The sequence below is a fragment of the Rhinolophus hipposideros genome, assembly GCF_964194185.1.
Source record: "Rhinolophus hipposideros genome assembly, chromosome: 4".
NCBI classification, from domain to species: Eukaryota; Metazoa; Chordata; class Mammalia; order Chiroptera; family Rhinolophidae; genus Rhinolophus; species Rhinolophus hipposideros.
Window position 1 is genome coordinate 99103560 of NC_138050.1, and position 21719 is coordinate 99125278.

At 46.8% G+C, this 21719-nt stretch overlaps 1 protein-coding gene across 1 annotated transcript; it reads left to right on the top strand.

Annotated features, from left to right (window-relative positions):
- The first annotated feature begins 321 nt into the window (after positions 1 to 321).
- RGCC (regulator of cell cycle) lies at positions 322 to 14661 on the top strand. Its single transcript, XM_081046877.1, has 5 exons — positions 322 to 1244; positions 1785 to 1970; positions 8651 to 8758; positions 10610 to 10672; positions 11550 to 14661. Exons 1-5 carry the CDS (start codon positions 1196 to 1198, stop codon positions 11555 to 11557), a joined length of 414 nt encoding a protein of 137 aa, XP_080903003.1. The 5' UTR covers positions 322 to 1195; the 3' UTR covers positions 11558 to 14661.
- Positions 14662 to 21719: the final 7058 nt, after the last annotated feature.

Consider the following 21719-nt stretch of genomic DNA (forward strand, 5'->3'; position numbering starts at 1 on the left):
AACACCCGACCTCGGAGGTCATTGATACTGGGGGTCAGCTGTCTGGCTTCCCTCTGAGGCCGGTTTTGGGTTTTGTGCGTGGGAGACTTTGGCAGGGTCGTCCGATTGAACTTTCAGCGACGACGGCTGCTGAGCACGTGATACGTATCTAGTGCGCCTGAGGAACTAAATGTTTCATTTTATTCTATTTTAATTGCTTTACATTTAAACAGTAACCGTGGCGAGGGGCTACTGCACCCGGCAGCACAAGGGCAGTGGTTCCCGGCCACGCCTGGTCCCCGCCCGGCGCCGGGCAGGGTGGCTCCGCAGTGGGGACGCAGGGAGGCGCGGTCCCCTTGGCACCTGCCAGGCACCTGAGTCAGGTCGGGGCTGAAGGGAGCGCAGGACTACCCGCGGGCGGACCCCGGGCTCGGGTGGGAGCGATTCAGGTTCCTAACCACGCGGACTTCGCCGACCTCTGTCCCTGTCGCGCTCCACCCTTTCGCGTCTGTCCCCCCGCAGCCCGTAAGTCCCTCGGGGAAGTGGGGTGGGGACGCGCAGGATTCTCTCGGGGCCTCCGACCGCTTCGTCTCCCGGGTTCTTCGCAGCGAACGCGGGATGCTCAGCATTTCCACTGCACAGATGAGACACCGAGGCTCGGTGGTTAAGGGCACAGGGCGGGAAGCAGCGGGGCTGCCGCCCACTCGTACATTCTTTGGGGCCCCGGTGACGCCAAAGACACTTTCGTGGGTCGGGTTGTCAGGGCGCGCGGGTAAAGCGACGCATAAATATTTGGGGCTGTCACCTGGGCTCCGGCCACTTCTCGTCCCTGCGGTTCCCCGGCAGGCGCGTGGCGAGGGCGGCGCCTGGGGGACAGGGACGTCCCCCGGCAGCGGCTGGGACGGTCCCCGCGGCCCCGCCCCGTCCCGCCTCCGCCCGCGGCTATAAGACGGCGGGGCTTCGGGCTCCGGTGGCAGCTGGTGCGCAGCGGGCGTGCGGGCCGTGCTGGGAGCCCACGGAGCAGCGCGGAGTGGGAGCAGCGCGGAGTGGGAGCAGCGCGGAGTGGGAGCAGCGCGGAGTGGGAGCAGCGCGGAGTGGGGGCGCGCGGGCGGGACGTGAACCCCAGACAGAGCATCCCGGCCTCGGCGGCGCGTCACACGGTCCCTGGGCCAGCCCCTCGCAGGACCCTCTGCCACGCACGGGGCCGAGCCCACTCATGAAGCCGCCCGCCGCGCACAGCAGCCCCGCGGCCGCCGCGGCCGCAGGTGAGTAGGGGTCCCGGTAAGTGGGGGGGGCGCGGGGCGGAAGCACGGCGATGCCGTGTTGTCCTTTTACACCCAGCCTCCCCTCCGTTCTCACCCGCGGGACCCTGCCCCTGGCGGGTTCAGCCTCCCACCCCACGCGGGGCTGCGGCTCCGAGCTGGCGCTTCATGGGCACATCCTGACTCAGTCTTCCCACCGCCAGTCGGTTCGCAGGTGCCCCTGGGGGAGCAAGCGTGGGGACAAGGACCCGACAGCGCGTGGGAAAGAGTTCCCTGCGTGGATTAGCGGGATGACCTTTGGCCTGCAACTTCAGGCGAAGCTCAGTTTCTGTATCTCAAATGGGCTTGAAGACAGACCTCGCTCCAGGGGGCGGTTGAGAGTATGAAAAGATAAGGAGCAACATGCAGCCACCGCGTGGCTGTCACTGGGCACGCGCTCCACGAGTGGCAGTTAGCCTCGGGCCTGGGGGCTGCCCCCTCCGGGGGGGGGGGCGCCCCGCCCGCCCCGCCCCCATCCCCTGAGTTCACGGTCCCTGTCCCCAGCCCCCGCCTTGGACTCCGCGGCCCCCGGGGACCTGACGGACGCGCTGTGCGAGTTTGACGCGGTGTTGGCTGACTTCGCGTCGCCCTTCCACGAGCGCCACTTCCACTACGAGGAGCACCTGGAGCGCATGAAGCGGCGGAGCAGCACGAGTGTTAGTGACAGCAGCGGCTTCAGCGACTCCGAGAGTAAGTGCGGCCCCACCAGGGAAGGTGCCTGGGGCCCTGGGGCCTCCCGTACCCGGCCACTGAGGAGCACTCTGGGCTGGGGTCTCATTTGCGAATCTGTACACCGAGGGCTGGGCGCCTTGAGTCTCTCCAGGGCAGGAGGCCCAGCGGGGACAAGACGGGACTTTGGGAATGGGGACGATCGTGGGAAGGCTCTTGAGGGCCACTGGTCTACCTGCCGCCTGCAGGTGTTAGGAGGCAGGAGGGTTTAAGTAGCTGTCCCTCCTCATTCAGACAGGACTCCTGCCACCCAAGCCAGGCCTTTCCACAGATCCCTGTCCCCTCTCCTTTCCCCCTTTTCTTCCCTTTCAGCAGTAACTTTTCAGAGGATGTGGAGCAAGTACTGCAGGAATGGGGATGAGAGGGGACACAAGAGGGCACAATACGGAAACATTTGTGAAACCAGGAAAGGTTTCATGAGCTGCTATTCTTGGGATTTTTGAAATAACCTCTTGCACTTTTTTTTTTGGCCCTGAGCTCCCAGACTTGCTGCTTGCTCCATTGCATACCGTTTTGAAAGAATCCCAGGCACTGTGGAGGTCAAGTACTTTAGGAAGTGTCCCTCTTCCTCCAGGCAGGTCCAACACGGTGTGTGCTGGCTTTGACTCCCCACCCGGACTGGACCGGGAGCCAGACAGCAGATGGGTACTGAGATGCTTGCTGGTAAATTGCAGGGTCTCTCTGTCCTAAACAACCTCAGAAAAGAGACAGCCTTTTCCAGGAACTCAAATGTCCTGTAAGGACTATGGATATCTGTTGAGGTGTCAAACAGCCAATTTGGTGACTTTTCAGTGGTATGTGATTGTTGGTTTTCACCTTGTGGATCGCTTATTGGTTTCCAAAGTGAAGTTGAAATTAGTTCTGGGTTATTCTTGAGACTTCCCTCCCTAGGTGGGTTACAAGCACGAACTCACTCCCTTTGCTGCCCTCCACTCTGGAAGCAAAAACAATGACCTTTCCTTGTGATTCTCTTCTTTTGAAATCTGAAGCTCTTCCTTGTTCCAGGGCAAAGTTTCAGTCCTAGACTTACACCTGAGCTGTCCTCCTGAAAAGGGATAAAGGGCACTCGCTACCCTCTGCAGGGTTTGAGTCAGAAACCTGAGTTCCAGCTTGACTTTTTTTGGCAGCCTTGCCCAAGGGTTAGATCTAATTGCAGCTTTGAGGTGAAAGGGAATGGAATAGTGTGCTGTTAATTTTCGGTTTTGTATCTTTGGATTTTGCTGCTAATGACCAGACCACTTATTTTCACTTATTTTCAATTTCAAGGGGAAGTCTAAATAAGTTTTTTAAATTTGTCTCACTATCTGTGACCAAACTGAAATATGTCTCCTTCTCCAGGGGCATGGAACAAGCTATTCATCAGGGACAAAGTCCCTCCCCCACAGGAAAGAAAGCTGGTGCGGCCTGTCCAGTGCCACTGTATTGCAAAGAACAGTTCCTTTCTAAACCACAGCCGCATTTGGCTAGAATAGGGTCTGAGTTGGCCTATTCTTGGGGCGATTGCAGCTCACTCTGGGTAGGATTTCAGATCTGGGATCGGTTCTCAGGGGCCTCAAAGAGAAGACACTCGAAACACATTCTTTAATGGGGATATTTGGAATTGTCTGTAGTTTTTCTTAGGATATGTGTGTGTAATTTTGCTTTCTGCTTTCATTGTAAGCCGTTTAACCCTTAGTTCGGTGGTTCAAGAAGTAATGGAGAAGGTCTAAAGAAGGCTCCGATGACATCAGTCTGTTCTATAAATGTGTACTTTGTCCCCCATAAGGCAGCTTAGAAATTGTCTTGGCAGAAGCCGTGTGTATCTAAGTAGTCGTTTCTTAAGGAAGCATAATACGTGTATCATCCTTGCCGCCAAGAATTGAGCACAGACACATTTGTTACATTCATCTGTCTGTGTAATGCTTTTCTGTGGAAGAGAATGTCTGAGAGAGGTTGATCCTACCGAATGTAGGCCACCAAAAGGGAGACACACCAGGATAATGATAACGAGAGCCAAGCCTTTGCTATGACTACTCATATTATTTATTTGCTCTTGCGCTTAATGATCTCTTAGCTGTGCTTTAAACGTGATATCTCACATGCTCCCTACCACAGTCTGATAAGGCAGGCGCTCTTATCTCCATTTTTCTGATAAATTAATAGGACCACGTGGGCTCTCTGTCTAAGGCCTTGCTCTGTCACCTGGATGGTTGGCTGGAATGGGAGCTGGGGCCTCAGGAATAGACTTGAAGTTCCTTTGGACCCAGATCGCGCGCCTGTTTACCAATGGTGGGTGTGTTTGAAGGGTCTCTTCAATGTGGTGATCATCTTGCTGGGTCATTGGAGCCCAGGCTGAGCCCCATTAGGGCCCTGGGTGACGAGTGGGCCTCAGTTTCTCTGGCAGTAAAATTGAAAGGATGCTATTGAATGGTGCCGTTACAAGCATCCATGAGCTCATGATTAGGAAGAAAATATTTGTTCTGTTTCATGCTTTCTAGAAAACATGAAAATGCATATACTGAGATTTGATTTTGGGTGCTGCACACACAGTGCAATATACGGATGATATGTTATACAATTGTATGCTTGAAACCTATATAATTTTATTAACCAATGTGACCGCAATAAATTTAATAAAAACAAAATAAAATGCGTATACAATGCTAGATCACATAGACTAGACATATTTGGGCCAGTCTTGCATGAAAATGTAATGTGTGAACCTCTGAACCAAGGTTCTCCTGGTTTTCACTTGACCTTTACAGCTGCATTGCTCTTAGGAGGTACGCACTGCGCTCCTGTTGTTTGAAGAACCCTTCCTTTCCTCATGAACAAAAAAATTAGGTTGCGTGCATCCAAAGGAGAAAAATACACATTTCTTCTCCCCCCCCCCCCCCGAAGAAGTCAGTTACTTGGGTAAGCTAGGAGAATGGATATTTAATAAGGAAATAACCCTTCCTATTCTCACTAAGACATGCAGAGGACCAAAATAACAATTGCAAGATAATTTTGCATGAGGGGTGGCATTCAAATGGGCATGATCAAGATAGGCCCATTCCTCTTCTTGGGTTCCCACAGGTAATCTCAGGACCCCTCAGGTAATCTTACTGGGAGTAGTTGTAACTTCAGCAGTAAAAGGGTATTGCAGTTCAAATTTGATCCTGAGAAGTGCTTCTGGAATTGTGAACATCTTTCGTGTAAACTTGTTTTTTAAAATATACTATTTTCTCAGTATTTTCAAAACTGTAGATACACATCGTGACTTCTCAAATGTGTATAAGGCCTGAGGTCTACTGTGGATGTAAGGGCTATTATGAAACTTGGGGCCATTTGGGCGGATGAGGGACTGGCCTCTTTAACATATGCAAGACCTAGAATGTCTGTATATCTTTGCCTCGACTATTCCAGCTTGGCCCTGGGGGAGGGGACCTTGTGGACCCCTGGGTGTGAGCATGACAGGTAGCATGTTGGCTGATCTGGCATAGGAACCACTGAGAGTAGAACCTGAGCTTGTACAAGCCGTCAGAGTGGGAGGAGTGGAAGGAGTTAGGAGCCCCCAGCTTGCTCTGATACTGTGTTAGGCATTCCAGGCACATGACAGGTCTCATTCTGCTGGCCGCCTAGAGAGGTGTCTTGAATGAACGAGCAGTCCCAGAGGGGAAGCTAGGGCTACAGTGTGAAACTGAGAAAGGGACACTGTCTTATTCTATCCCAGTTTTAATGTGATGAGGCTGTCAGAATTTAAATTTTCATGAGGCCATCCACTCCCCCCCTTCCCTGTGGCAAAAAGGAAACAGGTCCAAGGCTTTCTTTTTCTCAGTTAATTACTATAGTTTGCTTGCCTTCTACGTGTGGGATTGTGCTATATTTACAGGAGCTCTGGGTAAGGTTCACTGTCTGTGGTTTTACTTTCCTCTGGACTAGCAAATGTTGGTGTGCTAACCCTAAATTACCTTTCTCCCTACCCCCAAACCAAGAAAGCGCGTCTACCTTTTAAACAAGCCTGTTTTTCCAGCTGAGTTTCTTAAGCTCTGTCGGCGCTTCTAAAGTTAGATATTTGTTTATTTAATATGCTTACTTTTTTTTGACGGTATCTTGGAAGAGTTGATCTCTGAATTTGAGTTTCCTGGCTTCCGAGGTAACTTGCCAAGGACGTTTCTCATGGGGCTTTGAGTTGCTTGTGAGATGGGCATTAGAGGTGATTGAAGTAGATGTTGTAAGGCCCTAAAATATCTAGTCTTGCCACCTGCCAACGTTCCCCAAACCATCACTCTGATGTGTTCCTTGAGCCCCTGTTAATACAGCACCTGATATTGGGGTGCGGCAATCATAATATGCTATCAGTCAGCAACACATCGCTGTCATTTTATCAGACTAACTGGCTGTTATTTTGCAAGGAGCAGAATTCTAGGGGAGTGAAAAGATGGGAAGTCAGGCTTTGCTTACCTTTTAATTTCTCACAACGTCCACCTAGCACAAGATCTTGTTCATGGCAGGGGCTTAATAAAAGTCTGTGGAATGAAATTTGATTGGATGAAGGGTAAACAGAGGTCTGGAGCTTGGAGTGCTCTTGTGTTCTTGGGAAACTTGTTCTAGGATTCCTCTGAAGATGCACTTCTCTTGCGAATTTTGCTACTCTCTGAAGAAGAGGAGGAAGCCTGGGCCAGAATCTTGATTCGTATGGTTCTCTGTGGTGCCCTCTCCTCTCCTGGGCATGCCATCTTCCACTGTGCCGGGAACTTAAGAATAAAGTCATGAAAAACAGAGGGATCATACATGGAGTGCCTAAGTTATGATTCTCCTTTTGCAAAAGAAGAAACTAAGGCTGAAGTGGCTTGCACAGTCACCAGCTTCCTTGTGACATCTTGTCCCACACATCGTTATGGTGGCAGCTTCTGCTGGGGCTGTTGCACTGTCCTTTTCATCGTTTTCGTGAATGACATGTGTAGACTATTACCATAGGGTGGAACTAAACTGTGGGTGGGTTTGGCTCTAGGATGATCGGGGTTCATTTCCTTTTGATGGTTGAACATTTTGGAGCCTGGAGTCAAGTCTGGCCCAGATTGTGCACAGAAACTCCTGGAAAGAGAGAGGCATCCAGGTGTAGCAATGAGCCGGAACGTGAGCGTGTGTGTGTGTGTGTGTGTGTGTGTGTGTGTGTGTGTGTGTGTGCGCTCCCCTCCTACAGGATGAGTGGATGTGGATATAAAATCCTGGAGAGTTGGGGCAGAATAGAGATGAAGTCCAAAGTCAGGACGGGGCCTGTGGTGCAGGATGGGAGGAGACCCCGGCTCTCTAGGGCCATCTGTTTCTGGGAGATAGAGACAGAGGTGTGGTCACCGAGATGTGGGCCAGTGGGCCTCTGGGTTCGGCACTCTGGGCCAGATATGGGGGTGATGCTCTCGGGTGTTCCTCAGAGCCAAAGACAACGTGCTAAAGGCCTCGTATTCTTTTATTCTGGGCATATCTTTTGTAACTTAGTCATGTTCCTTTGGAGTTAAAGAGACCAAAGAAGGATGTTTTTGCCTCCTCCTCTTGGGCTGGAGGTAGTGGGATTAAGTGAGTGATTCTCAAGGAGGAGTGGGGGCTGGCCAGGCCCCCAGGACTCCCCTGTCCTCTCTACCTGAGGATCCTCTCCAGAGCTCACCTCTGCTACCGTAGCTGCCTTTGTGTTTTGTTTTAATCAGGAAGACTGTTCCTTTGTGACCTCAGTGGCCACATCCTGCTTCCGCTGCCGGCTGTGCCTCTGAGCCCTTTGAGTTGGTACAGAGCAGCCAGCAGCTCCATTCTGTGTCACAGACACATGGCTGGGCTGCTGTGGGTTGGTTTCCTCCCTTGTGGCAGGACTTAGAGAAATAGAATCTCAGAACTACAGAGCGGGGAGGGATGTTAAAGATTATTTAGTCTACCTCCCCATTTTATTGGTAGGTAAGCTGAGGCCCAGAGATACTGTCTTGTTCAAGAGCATCCAAGTAGCTGAGCAGTTCCTTTGATTCCCCATGCAGCCCTGCTTCATGGGACCTTGGCTTGCTGACGCTCTGGTCTTTGGGGGTATGACAATAGAGGGAGCCATGAAATCGCTCCAAGTGTCTGTAGCAGACAAGCTGCAGGACAGGAAATCATCTTTGACCCTCTAGCTTATTCCCAGAGTGTAGGCTCTCAGGAAAACCATGCCAAAGATGCTTGACTAGGCAGGGAGGTTCATTAAGTCATGGGATCCAACCTTATGTTTGTATTTTAGGGGCTTCAGAGGGCAGAAAGGACATTTTTTTAGGAAAGATAATTCCTTACGGCTAAGGTGCCAACCCCCGCCGTCCCCACCCCTGCTCAGCTAGACACCTGGGCACTGGGCCCCTGTGTGTTGCAGAGAGAGGGTCTGTTCATGTGACCCCAATCACACCCTGCCTTTTTCAGGGGAGCAAGGGCCCGCTGTGTGCCCGATTGAAGACACACTGTCACCCACACACAGGCACACTCCCCTGCCTCAAATCCTTTTGGGGCATAAATATAAAATCTGGAATTCAACCTGTTTTCTTTTTTTTCCTTTTTTTTTTTTTTTTTTACTATGGATTTATACCTTTTGCTCCTTTTCGAGACAAGCTGTTGCTCATCAATAGGCTATAGCAAACCATTCCTCATGAGTTTCCTTTTCTTTTTGAAAGGTGCAGATTCACTTTATAGAAGCAGCTTCAGCTTCAGTGATGAAAAACTGAATTCTCCAACAGACTCTGCCCCAGCCCTTCTCTCGCCCACTGCCACCCCTCGGAAAGGTGAGTTTCTGAGCTGGAGCTGACTTTTTGGCTTCCCTATTTCCTTCCCCTTCTCACTCTTTTTTCTCTTCCCCCTTATCCTTACCAATCTTTCTCAAATGTGCAAACAAATAGATAACACTAGTGTCTTAGTACAGTACAGTGTGAAGTGCAATTTGTTATTTCTCAGGATTTTGATCAGTTTGAAAATGAAATCAGAAAGTTGGCAGGTGGGGGGGGGGAGGGGGGTAGGGGGGTAGGGAGGGGGGAGGGGTAGGGAGGAGGCAGGAAACCAAATTCACAGGGAGAAAGAAAGCTTGTGGACTCCAGAATCTGCTTTCTCTCATGTGGTGTTGTCAAGACTATGCCAGATGACACTATTTTCTCAGAATGGTTGGTTCTAGAATTTAGAACTCAGCAGTTAGACTTTTCAGAAAGTAGAATTCTTTTTATTGCATTAACTATTCAATCAATGCTTTCAGATTACCAATTTAGCAATTAAATGGGGTCATCATTATGAGACAAGTGATGATCTCACATGATTCAAAATAGCAGCCCCAGCCGGTCTCTACTGTGATATTAATAGACCTAAAATGTTTTTAAAGATGCATGAGCAATTTCTTATTTTTTGGAACTCTCTCCAGCCAGAGAGCTGAATGTTCTATTAACGTGAACAAGTGCCCCTTTGAAAACAAAAGGAGGTTTTTTTTCCCCCCTTAAGAAACGTTAAGCTTGTTGAAAATAGTTGCAGAATGCAAGAAAAATGGAACATAGTTAAAAAGAAATATGAAGAGTCCATCGTTTTTCTCACTCTGGCATTAAAGCAGAATTCTCCGCCCCCCCCAAGGCCTTTTTTTTTTTTTCCCCCAAAAGAGACCTTTTAAAATTCTCTTCTCAACATAGCAATGTTAGCGGTCGCTAGGGACTCTGCCATTGTCCAGCCACCGTCTGTAACGGATCTGTTGAATTCAGAGAGAAAGAGCAGTCCAGAAAGTGGTTTAAAACATGCCCAGATCTGTTACCTGATCCTCAAGAGGTAGGAATTAAAGAGGGGAAAAAAGCCCTACTGGCAAATTAACTTTAAAAAGCTAACGAAGAACAATGAGCCATTTGTAGCCAACGGGGGTTAATTAATATAAATATCCAGTAATGTATTTCAGAGAAGGGATTAATGATGAACTCTCTACACAAAAAAGTAAGATATACAGAAAAAGTATATGTCTCGGGATGCAGAGAGGAAACAAAATCAGGATAAGGACTTGTTACCTCGCGCTGTCACCTGGGTGGGATGAGAGGAGCCTCATGTCGCCTTCCCTTACCGCTCTTTGTTCATCTCATACTGGAGGGACTCTGAGGGCCTCAGTATTGCCCTAAGAGGAGAGCACAAACAAGAACGTGTCAGACAGATGTGCAGACAGACGAGCAGCACGAATTACGGGATCTGGGTATCTGTTCCCCACAGGGCTATGCTTACCAAAGATTTTTGATTGATAACTCAAATCCTACATAATCAAAAATTCAAAACTTTTAATCTTCCTTCCTGGCCCCTCATGCTCTGCTGCCCCCTGCCCCCCATTAAACTTTTAAGGCTGGGAAGGGAGATTGTTCTTCCAGGTTGCTGGGGTGGGGATGGGGTGTGGGGGATGATGAACTGCAAAACCAAGAAACATTTCGGCTAGTCTTCAGAATACGTTTCTGAGTTGACTGTAAGTAAACACTGGAGCAGACACTTAGGGTTGGTATGGGACTCTCTTCACGAACATCTCTGAAGACAGAGAGAGATGCAAACCGAGTTACAGAATCACGGAAAATGTGGGAGTCATCATCTGCCTTTGATATGGGGAAACTGAACTCCAACCCTTGTTTTTTCAGCCAAGCTCGGTGACACAAAAGAGCTAGAAGACTTTATTGCTGATCTTGACAGAACATTAGCAAGTGAGTACATGCCTGGTATTAAGAAATCAAACAGAAAACTAACTGATACCTCTGATAAAGTACGGTAATGTTTACCAACTTGCCTGGGGGCAGGAAGTTACATCATAATGCCTCTTTAGGTTCCCAAACAGGACCCTAGTGGCTCACAAAGAAATTCAAAAGATTAGCTTGCTTTCAAGTAGACCGTGTGCCTTTTCAAACAACAAGCACAGGCCACCAGCAAGCAATCGCATTTGTTTGAAGGGTGGAGAGTAAGATAGCAGCACAGTCCTTAGAGCAAGATGGGTTTGACCCGTGGTGATGGCCTACCAGGCTTTTTAGAGAAGAAATGGGCTGACTGACCATGCAGGCATTATACTGACAAGCCAGAGGGTTCCATCCCATGGGCCAGGGACATTTCCCAGGTTAGATCCAGGAGCTTGATGACGTCTGACTTCTAGAGGGTTGGGTCCCAAAAGAGAGAATTGGCTCTGGAGACCCTGTAACCAAAGACCCACACCAATTACGGAAAGATGGAGATTATATATCATACCTTATTTTCCTTTGGCCATCACACTTAATGAGGTCCTTTTGTGTTCTCTACCTGAAGATTTGATTGCCTTGTTTCTTACGTGCTGTACTATCCTGCATCAAAAGACCAAGGCCTGTTTTGGCAGAGATTATTGTAACTGCCGCACAATTTGTATTAGACCCATGTTAACAAGCCTGCCTACTTCATGGAAATTGCAGCTGGCTGCCCACTTAAAGCAGTTAATCAGACATACATTACATGGGAAGCCTGCCTTTAAGTTTGTTGTTTGGATACCTGTCGGAGATGGTGTGATCTGCACAGGAATTGTAAACTTTGAGTGGATAACCTTATCTGTCTTATTTACAGGTATGTGAAAAAAGGAGAAGTTCTGGGTCCTTCCATGATAAGGGAAGAGCTTGAAACCTCTGAGGATCTGGTAAAATCAGCTACAGAATTTGCTGCCAGAAGGGACAGAAATGAAGACTCACCTACCACCACCAGGCCATTCTCAGGCTCATCCTATAACCAGCCTTTGGGCTCATCTCTGGGCAATTTCAACAGTGAAACCGAGTTTGTTTACCTACTTGCAGCATATTAGAACAGACCACCCATGCTAATATTGTACTTTCACTTAAAATACAGCTTTCCTGTAATTTAAAGTGCTCTTATGAAACTATTTGTAATTAATTATATATAGTTGGAAACAATGATATGCTCTTCCCATTATAATATATTTTTGTATGCAAATAAAATTTGGACTAGAGTCTGTATCTCGTAAGTTTCCTTTTTTTCTTTTATTTCTTTCAATATATTCCCGTTCAAATCATACTCTGGTGGGAATAACACGTCTCTTGCCTTCTAACAAGGATGTTGGGTGCTGCCAAATTGTACTACACGATAGGGCGGTAAATGTCAAGTGTTACTTGAAACTCATTCAGCACTTTCGAGGGAAATGGTGACATATGATTAATGGGAAATTTTAAGAGGATTGCGATTTTGATGGAATTTGGGGTTGTCGTCTATCTCTGTTCTCCGCATATTTTAGTACCTTTTTTAGGTGCCATGGGCTCTTTCCTTCAATTATGGGAAATACCGGTTTTACGTAAAATCTAGGACTTAAATATGAGGGAAATTGAGGGTGGCTGGAAGACTTAAAAAATGACCATGCTCTTCTAAGATCTGTGGGCTGAAGAAGTTTTGATGGTGTTGGCCTTGATAATAACATTTGGGTGGTTCAGTGGAGCCAGAGGGTCCAGATACAAAGTTTTCCATAGGGTAGGCTGTGCATGTAGCAGCCAACACCTCCCCCTCACCCCCTTTTGTGGAGGATGGAGAGAGACATAAAAAAGGAAAGTTCATAATTTTCTTACCTACAGTTTTCTATTTAAAACCTCTATTAGGTTGGTGCAAAAGTAATTGCGGTTTAAAAGGTTAAAAAAAATAATTGCCAAAACTGCAATTACGTTTTCACCAACTTCATAAAATAACCAGGCATTATTTTGATAATCAAACCAAGTTGTTTAAAAACTAATTCTTAAATGTTTCTATAGAACACAAATCCAAATGATTTTATTTATACCTTCAAATGCTAGCTATTATATTTGAGCTGCTTTTTAGGGCACTGGGAAACTAAATTGCCTTTTTAAAAACGTTTTTCTTTTCTCCAAGTTTCTGGGAAAGCTTATGGGTTGAGCCCAAATATTTTCTTTATTTCTCTATTGAGATATAATTCACACACCCTAACATTCATCCTTTCAAAGTATACAAATCAGTGGTGTTTAGTATATTCACAGAGTTGTGCAACCATCACCACTGCCTAATTTTGTCTTTATGGATTTGTCTATACTGGATATTTCGTGTGAATGGAATCATACAATATGTGACCTTTTGTGTCTGGCTTCTTTCCCTTACCATTACTGTTTGCAACATTTATCCATGTTGTACATGAATCAGTACTTCATTCTTTTTTATGACCAAATAACAATCCACGATATGATTATAACATATTTTTAAAATCCATTTCTTGGTTGAGGGACATTTGGGTTGTTTCTGCTTTTTGGCTGATCAATAATGCTGTTATGAATATTCACATACAAGTTTTTGTGTGGATATATGTTTTAATTTCTCTTGGGTATATAGCTAGGAGTGGAATTGCTGTCATATAATTACCCTATGTTTAACTTTTTGAGGAATTCCCAAACTTTTCTATAGCAGCTGCACCATTTTACATTCCCACTAGCAATATGTGAGTGTTCCCATTCTTCGCCAACATTTGTTTTTCTCCATCTTTTTTAATATAACCATCCTAGTGGGTGAAAAGTGACATCTTACTGTGGTTTTAATTTGCATTTCCCTGACACTAATGATGTTGAACATCTAGTTACGTACCTATTGGTCATTTGTAGATCTTTGGAGAAATATCTATTCAAATCCTTTGCCCATTTTTTAGATGGTCTTTGGTATTGTTGTAGGAGTTTTCTATGTATTCTGTACACAAACTCTTATCAGACATACGATTTGCAAATATTTCCTCTTATTGTACGTTGTCTTTTCACTTTTTTGTTAGTGTCCTTCAAAGCACAAAAGTTCTTAATTTTGATGAAGTCCAATTTATCTTTTTTTTTTTTTGTCATTTGTGCTTTTAGTGTCATATCTAAGAAACCATTACCTAATTCAAGGTCACCAAGAGTTACTTGTACGTTTTCTTTTGAGAGTTGTATAAAGTTATACAACTATTACATTATACAAATCTTACATTTAGTTTTTTGATGTACTTTGAATTAATTTTTGTATATGATGTGAGGTAGGGATCCAATTCCATTCTTTTGATTCTAAATATCTAGTTGGCATAGCACTATTTGTTTAAAAGATGATTCCCCCCCCCATTGAATTGTGTTGGCACGCTTGTTAAAGGTCAATTGACTATAAATGTGTGGGTTTATTTATGGACTCTCAATTCTAGTCCAGTGATCGATATGTCTATTCTTATTGTAGCACCATGCAATCTTTCTTGACTACTATAGTTTTGTAGTAAATTTTGAAATCAGAAATCTGAGTCCTTCAATTTTGTTCTTCTGAAAGATTATATTGGCTTTTCTGGGTCCCTTGATTTTCATGTAAATGTTAGGCTCAGCTTGTCCATTTCTTCAAAAAAGTCGTCTGGGAGTTTCATAGAGATTGCATAGAATATTTAGATAAGTGTGGGGCATACTGCTCTCTTAGAAACATTAAGTCTTCCTTCCAACTCATGAACATGAAATGTCTTTCAAGTTATTTAGGTCTTAATTTCTTTCAATTGTGTTCTGTAGTTTTCAGTGTATAAATCTTGCAACTTCTCTTGTCAAATTTATTCCTATGTATTTTATTCTTCTTGATGCTATTGTAAATGAAATTGTTTTCTTAATTTTATTTTTCAGACTGTTCTTTACTAGTGTATAGAAATACACTTAATTTTTGTGTGTTGATTTTTTAACCCTGCAACCTTGCTATACTTGTTATTGGTTCTAATCGCTTTTTTATGGGTTTATATACAAAATCATACCATTTGCAAATAGAGATAGTTTTACTTCTGCCTTTCCAATCTGAATGCCTTTTAATTCTTTCTGTTGCTTCATTGCCCTCCCTAGAATTTTCAGTACAATGATGAAAACGAGTGGTGAGAAGGCAAGTGCTAGTCTTGTTCCTGATCTTAGAGAAAAAGGTTTTAGTTTTTCACCATTAAGTATGATGTTAGCTGTGGGAATATTTTCTTTTTTAATCAAATGAGCTCTGACTTGCTTTCTAACACAATTTTTTTCATTACCTGGAACTATTTCTTGCTCGTGTTTGGGAGCTCTTATCTGCTTTGGATAAATCCTTTTTTTCATCAGGACATGATGGCTGTTCATTCTTAGTGTAACTTTTGTTACTAATCTCTTCTGGGCTTGAGGATCTATCTGCAATTGGCAGCTCTTTCTCTTTGGTCTTCTGGAACCTGGACTCTCATAAAGTTAGTGCCGGGTACGTCGCTGTGTGGCCTATTATGAGGATAAGGCCAGTGGTTTGGGAAAAAGAAATGGGTTTCTTTAGAGAAGTGTTGGGAGGAGGGAACTTTGTGTTTTATAAAGTTCTTTTGGATGAATAACTGGGGACAAGCAGTCAGTGGGCTGAGTCATAGCTTGGTGTTCGGGGAATGTTGAAAAATCTGTTTTCAGTGTTTTCCAAGATGCATTGCAAGTAACACATTCCTAACCTGTTTTGAAAAATAGGTAGTAAGGTCAGATATACTTGACAAGTGCTGCATGGTATGTACCCCACTTAGAGATTTATGATGCACATTTGTGCATACATTGCTTAGGGTTCAGTCTAAGTGGGTGGCTCAGAGGACCCAAACTATCGTGACTTAAACAAAATGGAAGTTTTTTGCTCACCACCAGCCCAGAGGTGAGCAGTATAGGGCTGGGTGAGTGGCTCTCTGATCCAAAGTGGCTGTTCCTATGCTTGTCATCACAGGTACATTCCAGCCAGCAGAAAGGCGAAAAGGCAAGTCCAGCACAGGCATATATATCTTCCATGACTAGAAGGGACACCGATCACTTTTGCTCATATTCTCTTCTTTGGACCTTAGATGGTCATTCCCAGCTACGAAGGAGGCTGGGGAAAACGTCTCTAGCTGGGCAGATATATAGGTGCTCAGCTAAAATTTGATAGGTGAAAGACAAAGAGAATGGGTTTTGTAGGACTGCTAGTGATGTCTACCACAGAATCCTGCAGCACTCCACGTTCTCTGAGACCCGAGGACCAAGAGCGCAGCCCTCGCAAACTGCTTCGCTGTTACGTGGAGCTGTCAGCCAGTGGGCTTTTCCGGAACAGACAAAACCAGGGCCAGATATTAAGCGTGCATAACTGGCAGGATGTGAATAGTATGTTTCTGAGTTTGAAATTTTTTTTGGTCCTAACTTCTGGAACAAATAGCTAAATCAAAACAAAACAAAATATATGACACACCCAAACTGAGAGGCTCAAGGGCCAGCCCAAATATGTAGACGGCAGCCAGCCTCTGGGATGGGACAGAGGAACCAATGCACACCTTTTCCTGGGGCATGTGGCACAGGCACGCTACATCACGCCTCTGCCCCAGGTGTGAGAAGGCACCTCCGAGCTGAAGGGCAGAAGGTGGTGGTGGGTAGGCTACAGGCAATCAGTTGAGGGTAGGGAACCTCAGGAGGTTTCTCCACAGAAATATCCCTCTGGGAATGGGATGGGGAAAAGAGCTGGAAAAAGTATGGCCTTTCGCACTGGACCAGCTCTGCCACGCTTATCTGGATGACATCTCGCATTCACTCTCACGGGCTCTGTTTCCTCATTTATCAAAATGAGGGCGAGTCCTTATCTCCCAGAGTCATTGCAAAGATCAAATACAGAAAACATAGTGTCGGGAGCTCCTCCCCCTGCTCCTTTTCATATCATGAGGACATTGAGTTCCTGTACCAAGGCAAAATTAAGCTTCACCTACAGTGGTCACGAGGCAGTTCCCACCCCATTGTTTCTCATCAGATAGCAGACAGCAGATGTGGTCTGATGGGACTGCAGAGAGAAGGCAGGGAGAGAACACAGGACAAAGAGCCCGGAGAGAAGCTTCAAGGCCAACCTTGCCGTTGGCTGGATCCCGGCCCCTCACTGGGCCTCAGCTTCCTCCAGGTGAAGCACAGGAAGGGGACTGAATGTCCTTAAGTCTCCGGACTTGAGTAGGTCTGGCTCCTACCTCAGACTTGTGCTCTTCTCTGAAAAGCAGATGAGATGTTTTCTTGGGCTTCCAGTCTGTGTTTCTTCCACACCCTTCTCCAAAATGTTTTCCTGTGCTAATTTATTTGGCTAAGAAGGTTTGTGGTGAGAGACACCCAACAGGAAATGGCTGTCATAGCTCTGTCTGCAACTTTTGTTTTTTTAAGGCTTTCTCCTGAACGGCTCACCTTCTCTGTGCGATGACGTTCAATATTGATTTAAGTGCAGGGGTAAGTGGAAGGGGAAAGGGAAAGGGAAACCCATTTTTAGAAGGGAACAGTTTCCTTCAAGTTCAGAGTTGATTGCAGGTTAATGACCACACACACAATGGCAGTATTAGGTGGTTCCTTTCTACCACAGGGCCTTTGCACATGCACTTCCCTCTGTCTGGAATGCTGACTCTTCTCTGTTTTTCTATTGAATTCTACTTCTTTGGGAGCAAGCATCGCTTCCTCAGAAAGACTTTCTGGCCCCCCAGGTTAGATTGATTCCTTGGTGCTATTCTTGTAGAACCCTCCTTAAGCATACTCATTTCAGTTTGCAATGTCATGTTCATTAGTGTGATTTTTTTTTTGTGGGGGGGGGTTGATTTTTCCCTACCCTTCTGCAAGTGAACACATTAGCTCCACAATGGCAGGGAGCATCTCTGCTTTGGCTGGCCATGGTCTCCCCAGTGCCTGGCATGGCACCTGCTACGTAGAAAGCAGTCAGTCCACTCCTGTTGAATGAATGGGTGACATCTCTCGCCTCTTCCACAGCCCAGGCAGGCTGAGCAGGACACTATCTGCAGGTTGCTTGTTTCCTTGTTCCCTCTGTCCTCTCTGGGGCCATGCTTCTCTTGCAGATCTTTTCTGCTTTCCCTTCTCCAAAACTTTGCTCCCACCCTGACAACTCATCTGAAAAATTGATCCAGGGCCAAGACGGATACTGGGGACCCATAGCAGCCCCACCCCAGCTACTTATAATCTACTGGGGGAGAAGGGCCCTCTGAAGACTGAGAGATCTTGGAGACCAAAAGGAATGAATCTTCAATGGTAAAACTTCAGGTATACCAAAGTAGGGGAAAGAGGTGGACTTCCTGTCACTCTAGGGAAACACATATCAGATGCTGGGCTGACCTTGATCCTGATACATGTCGATACCTTTTCCTAGAACTCAAGGATTCTAATGCCAGTAAAATCTCCCAAGCCCCTCTGGGAATAGAGCCCTATGTTAGTACACCATGTGTATGTAAACATGTGTACGCATGTGCGTGTGTGTGCATTCATGTGTGTGAGTGTATGTGTGCGAGGTAAATCAGGTAGAAGGAACAGGAGACAAAGACATGGCCCGGTTTGGAAGACCCATAGGAGAAGGCAGGGCCCTCACAGGAGCTGGTGTGGAGCTGCTCACCAGACGGGCCTTCCTCCTGGGGCTGGACTGGCCTGGCCTCCTGAGGGCTTGTCCTTGCTTGTCAACGTGACAAAACAGGATTACCTTTGCAATTGAGTTTTCATGCATCTCATGGGAAGGGCCCATTTCTGTGTGCTCCCAGGAGGCGTGTAACCCGCTGTCCTAGGCACAGCGCCAAAGCCTGTTCTGGGACCAAAAGAATTAGGCCTTGGTTGTGAATTTTGAGCCAAAGGAAGCCCCTCCCAGCCAAGAACAGGTCTGGGAGGGGCAGGACCAGAGTGTGACCCCTCACTTGTTGGGGTGTCTTGAGGGTGAGGCCTGCAGCTGCAGGCAGGAGGCCCCAAGCGAGCGCCCAGGCAGGGAGGGAGGGAGCGGCAGTCACCATGCTGTCACGGGCTGAGGGAAGTGGGAGTGTGGGGTAACCTGGGTAGCCAGAGAGGAATGTGGGAAACAGGACGACTGACCCAGTGAGGCTGCAGGCAGGGGAGCAGACTCCAGGGAAAGGAAAGTGAACATGGTGTTCAGGATCATTCTGGAAGGCGATCGGCAGCTCACCTTCCAAACAGAAGAGGGGTTGGCATCTGATGCCTCGTCCCAGCTCTGTCCTCGACTGGCTCTCTTTCCTTGGGCTGATACACAAACACCTCACTGAGTCAAGCTGCCTCATTTTAGACACAAGAAATCTGGGGCCGAAGGGTTAAATGGCCGAACATTGTGTCTCTCACACAAAAAGGTTTCAGGAAGGTGAAATCAGAGACTTGAATGTACCTTGGAGAAAATGTGCTCCCAAAACCCGAAGTATAATTAACCGTCATAATCTCAGTGATCTAAGACTGATAGAGAGATTAGCCGCGTCCAGAAGGACATTCCCTGACCAACTGCTCCTGCGTAGATAGGGAAGTTGCATAAGGCCACGGCAAGGGAGCCAGGGAGCGGGGACAAGAAAAACATTTGGGGAGGAAGGTCACCTTGATCTGAGGAAGCCATTGTGCTAAGATTAGAGCGGCCCTCGGAGAGGTTAGCACCAGGTTAGGGCCTCGGGTTGTGGATGCCAGGGCCCATGAGAAAATGAAATCGGGATCTTTTTCTAATTTTTAAGTCTTGGTTGAGAAAGTGAAGAGATTGCTTCTCTTTGGCAGGCTACTAAATGGTGCTTTTCAGACTGTACACAACCATTTGTAATTTGTGATCTGAGATCCTGAAGTAGTAAGTGTTTCTTCGTGTGAATTCTGCCTTTTCAATCCTGCCCACCTTGAGGTCCAGCATTCTTTTCATGTTGTATTAAGTACTATTTTTAAAGGCAAAACTGTTTTCCTCCTGGGAAGAAAAGATGACAGATTCTTTCTGACCTCCGAAAGAAAGGTCAGATCAGCATTTTCTCCTGATAATTGAGACTCTGGGCTAGACACTCATTACTTTATTTCCTTTAAGATGATTGACACCTGCTCGGAGTTTAGACACTTGTTTTCTGAGTCTCTTATTGGCTGCACGATCCAAGAGACACACAGGGGAACTTAACATGGTCTGAGGGGAGGAGAAATATAATAAAACTCCTCATTTCAAAAGGCTGGGGTTACATTGGTCCGCTTCCTTAAAAGACAGAATGGCAATTTAATGCTACTCAAGAGAGGTCACCTTCTTTCCATATCACCAAGGATGGACAAGGGGTCCCGGCCTACGTCGGACGTACTCATCCCAGGGGTGAGGGTGCAGAAGGGTTGGGATTTGCTTTCTCCTGAGGCCTTTTCATTTTAAAGGATCAATTACCTCGTGTCTAAAACGGTGTAGGGAAGGCAGTAAGTGCTTGACTTTGTAAGACTTTTCCTGCCCTGTGGCTAATCCTCCCACGTCTCTGGTCCACACTGCGGCCTCTTGAGCTGTTCTACTTTAGGGAATTAAGTTCCACTTGGATAGTTGAACTAAGCCTGAGCCTGCAGGGCTGGCTGAAAATGAGAACTTGGTCTGGGCCCCACCTAACGGCACCATTTCAGCTACACCTCATCCATGCCGCAGAATGGGGTGGCTGTCACGCGAACTGTGACTTTTCCAAGGTAGCACGACAGCCTCAGAGGTCACAGTGGGGTTTCCGAAGGCAAAGACATCCTGTTCTGGGATTTAAATAGACAAGTCCAGCACTGAAGGAATGTGGAATAATCTTCAAAGAGGACCGCTGAAAGAGGCATGTTTGTGTGAATGCAACAAACCACTCCGGGGCTTTCAAGAGAAGCGCTGAAAGATCTCCTCTGGGCAGGAATTCAGTGCCAATTATAACAGCACCTCATGGGAGGTGTTTGACAAAGGTGCTCTCATTTCCTTCTCAGGGCTGCCCTTTGAGGCAGGTGTCATCATGCCCAGGTTTCAGAGGGGGAACTAAGATGTTGGTCATGGCAGTGGAGAGAGGCAGAGCAGGACCACATCTGGGCCCATCTGGATGAACCTCATGCTCCTTTTATCAGATCGGCTGGCCCCCAAGGAGAGATCTGGGTGAGTCAGATTCCTGCTAACTCAAGGCTCAGAGATTGGTGTCCTTAGGACTTTGATCAGACAGAAATCTTGGAGTCTTTGCCCCTTGTCAATGAAACCCAGTGTTCTCACTCATCTTCAAGCCGACGCCTGACAATCTCCGAACCACAGGCAGTGTTGCCATGGTTAACATATGACTTCCAGAGAAGAAGAGGCTGATGGGTAAAGCTCCAGGGCTCCCCTTGGCTTCCCACTTTAGGCCCAGGGAATATGTGGAAAAGAGGAAACACATAAAATTCCCTGGAGAAGTGCCTAGAACCAGCTTCTTCAGGAGCCAAGCAATGCCGACAGCTCATTGGCAGCCACCCAGCTAGGTCCTCGGGACACCTCAGGACAGCCAAATGTATTGGGAGTGAGATTGATGCCAACTGAAAACCACGGCTGCTTCATTTGCCTTCACTTCACCCTTTTTATTTCTAGCACAGTCCTCGTTTCATACGCTGCTTCTGCCATGACCAGGTTTGCACAGCCTGTCCCCTGCACTAGCCCATGAGCTATTTGAAGGGGTGGGCAGTGTCCCCCCACCAGGTCCCCCAGGAGCTGGTTTGTCCTAGCACATGATCAAGGTGCAGCTAGACTGGGTCGAAAGGCGTTTATGGCAGAAGCAGCTAAGAAATGCTTCTTGGGCCTTCTCGGCACCAACTGCAATTTGAACGTGAAATTGATAGCTCCCAATTTGTAAACTCGCCTGGAACACTGGGAATAGAGCTGAAGTCTGAGCTGGGAGAAGTGATACCAATCCTGGTTCTGCTCCTTTCTAGCTGGGTGATCTGGGGCAAGTTATTTAATCCATTTGAGTTTGAGTTTCTGGCATAAAGTTTGAATGAATCTACAGCTTATTAAGAGAAATAAAAGATC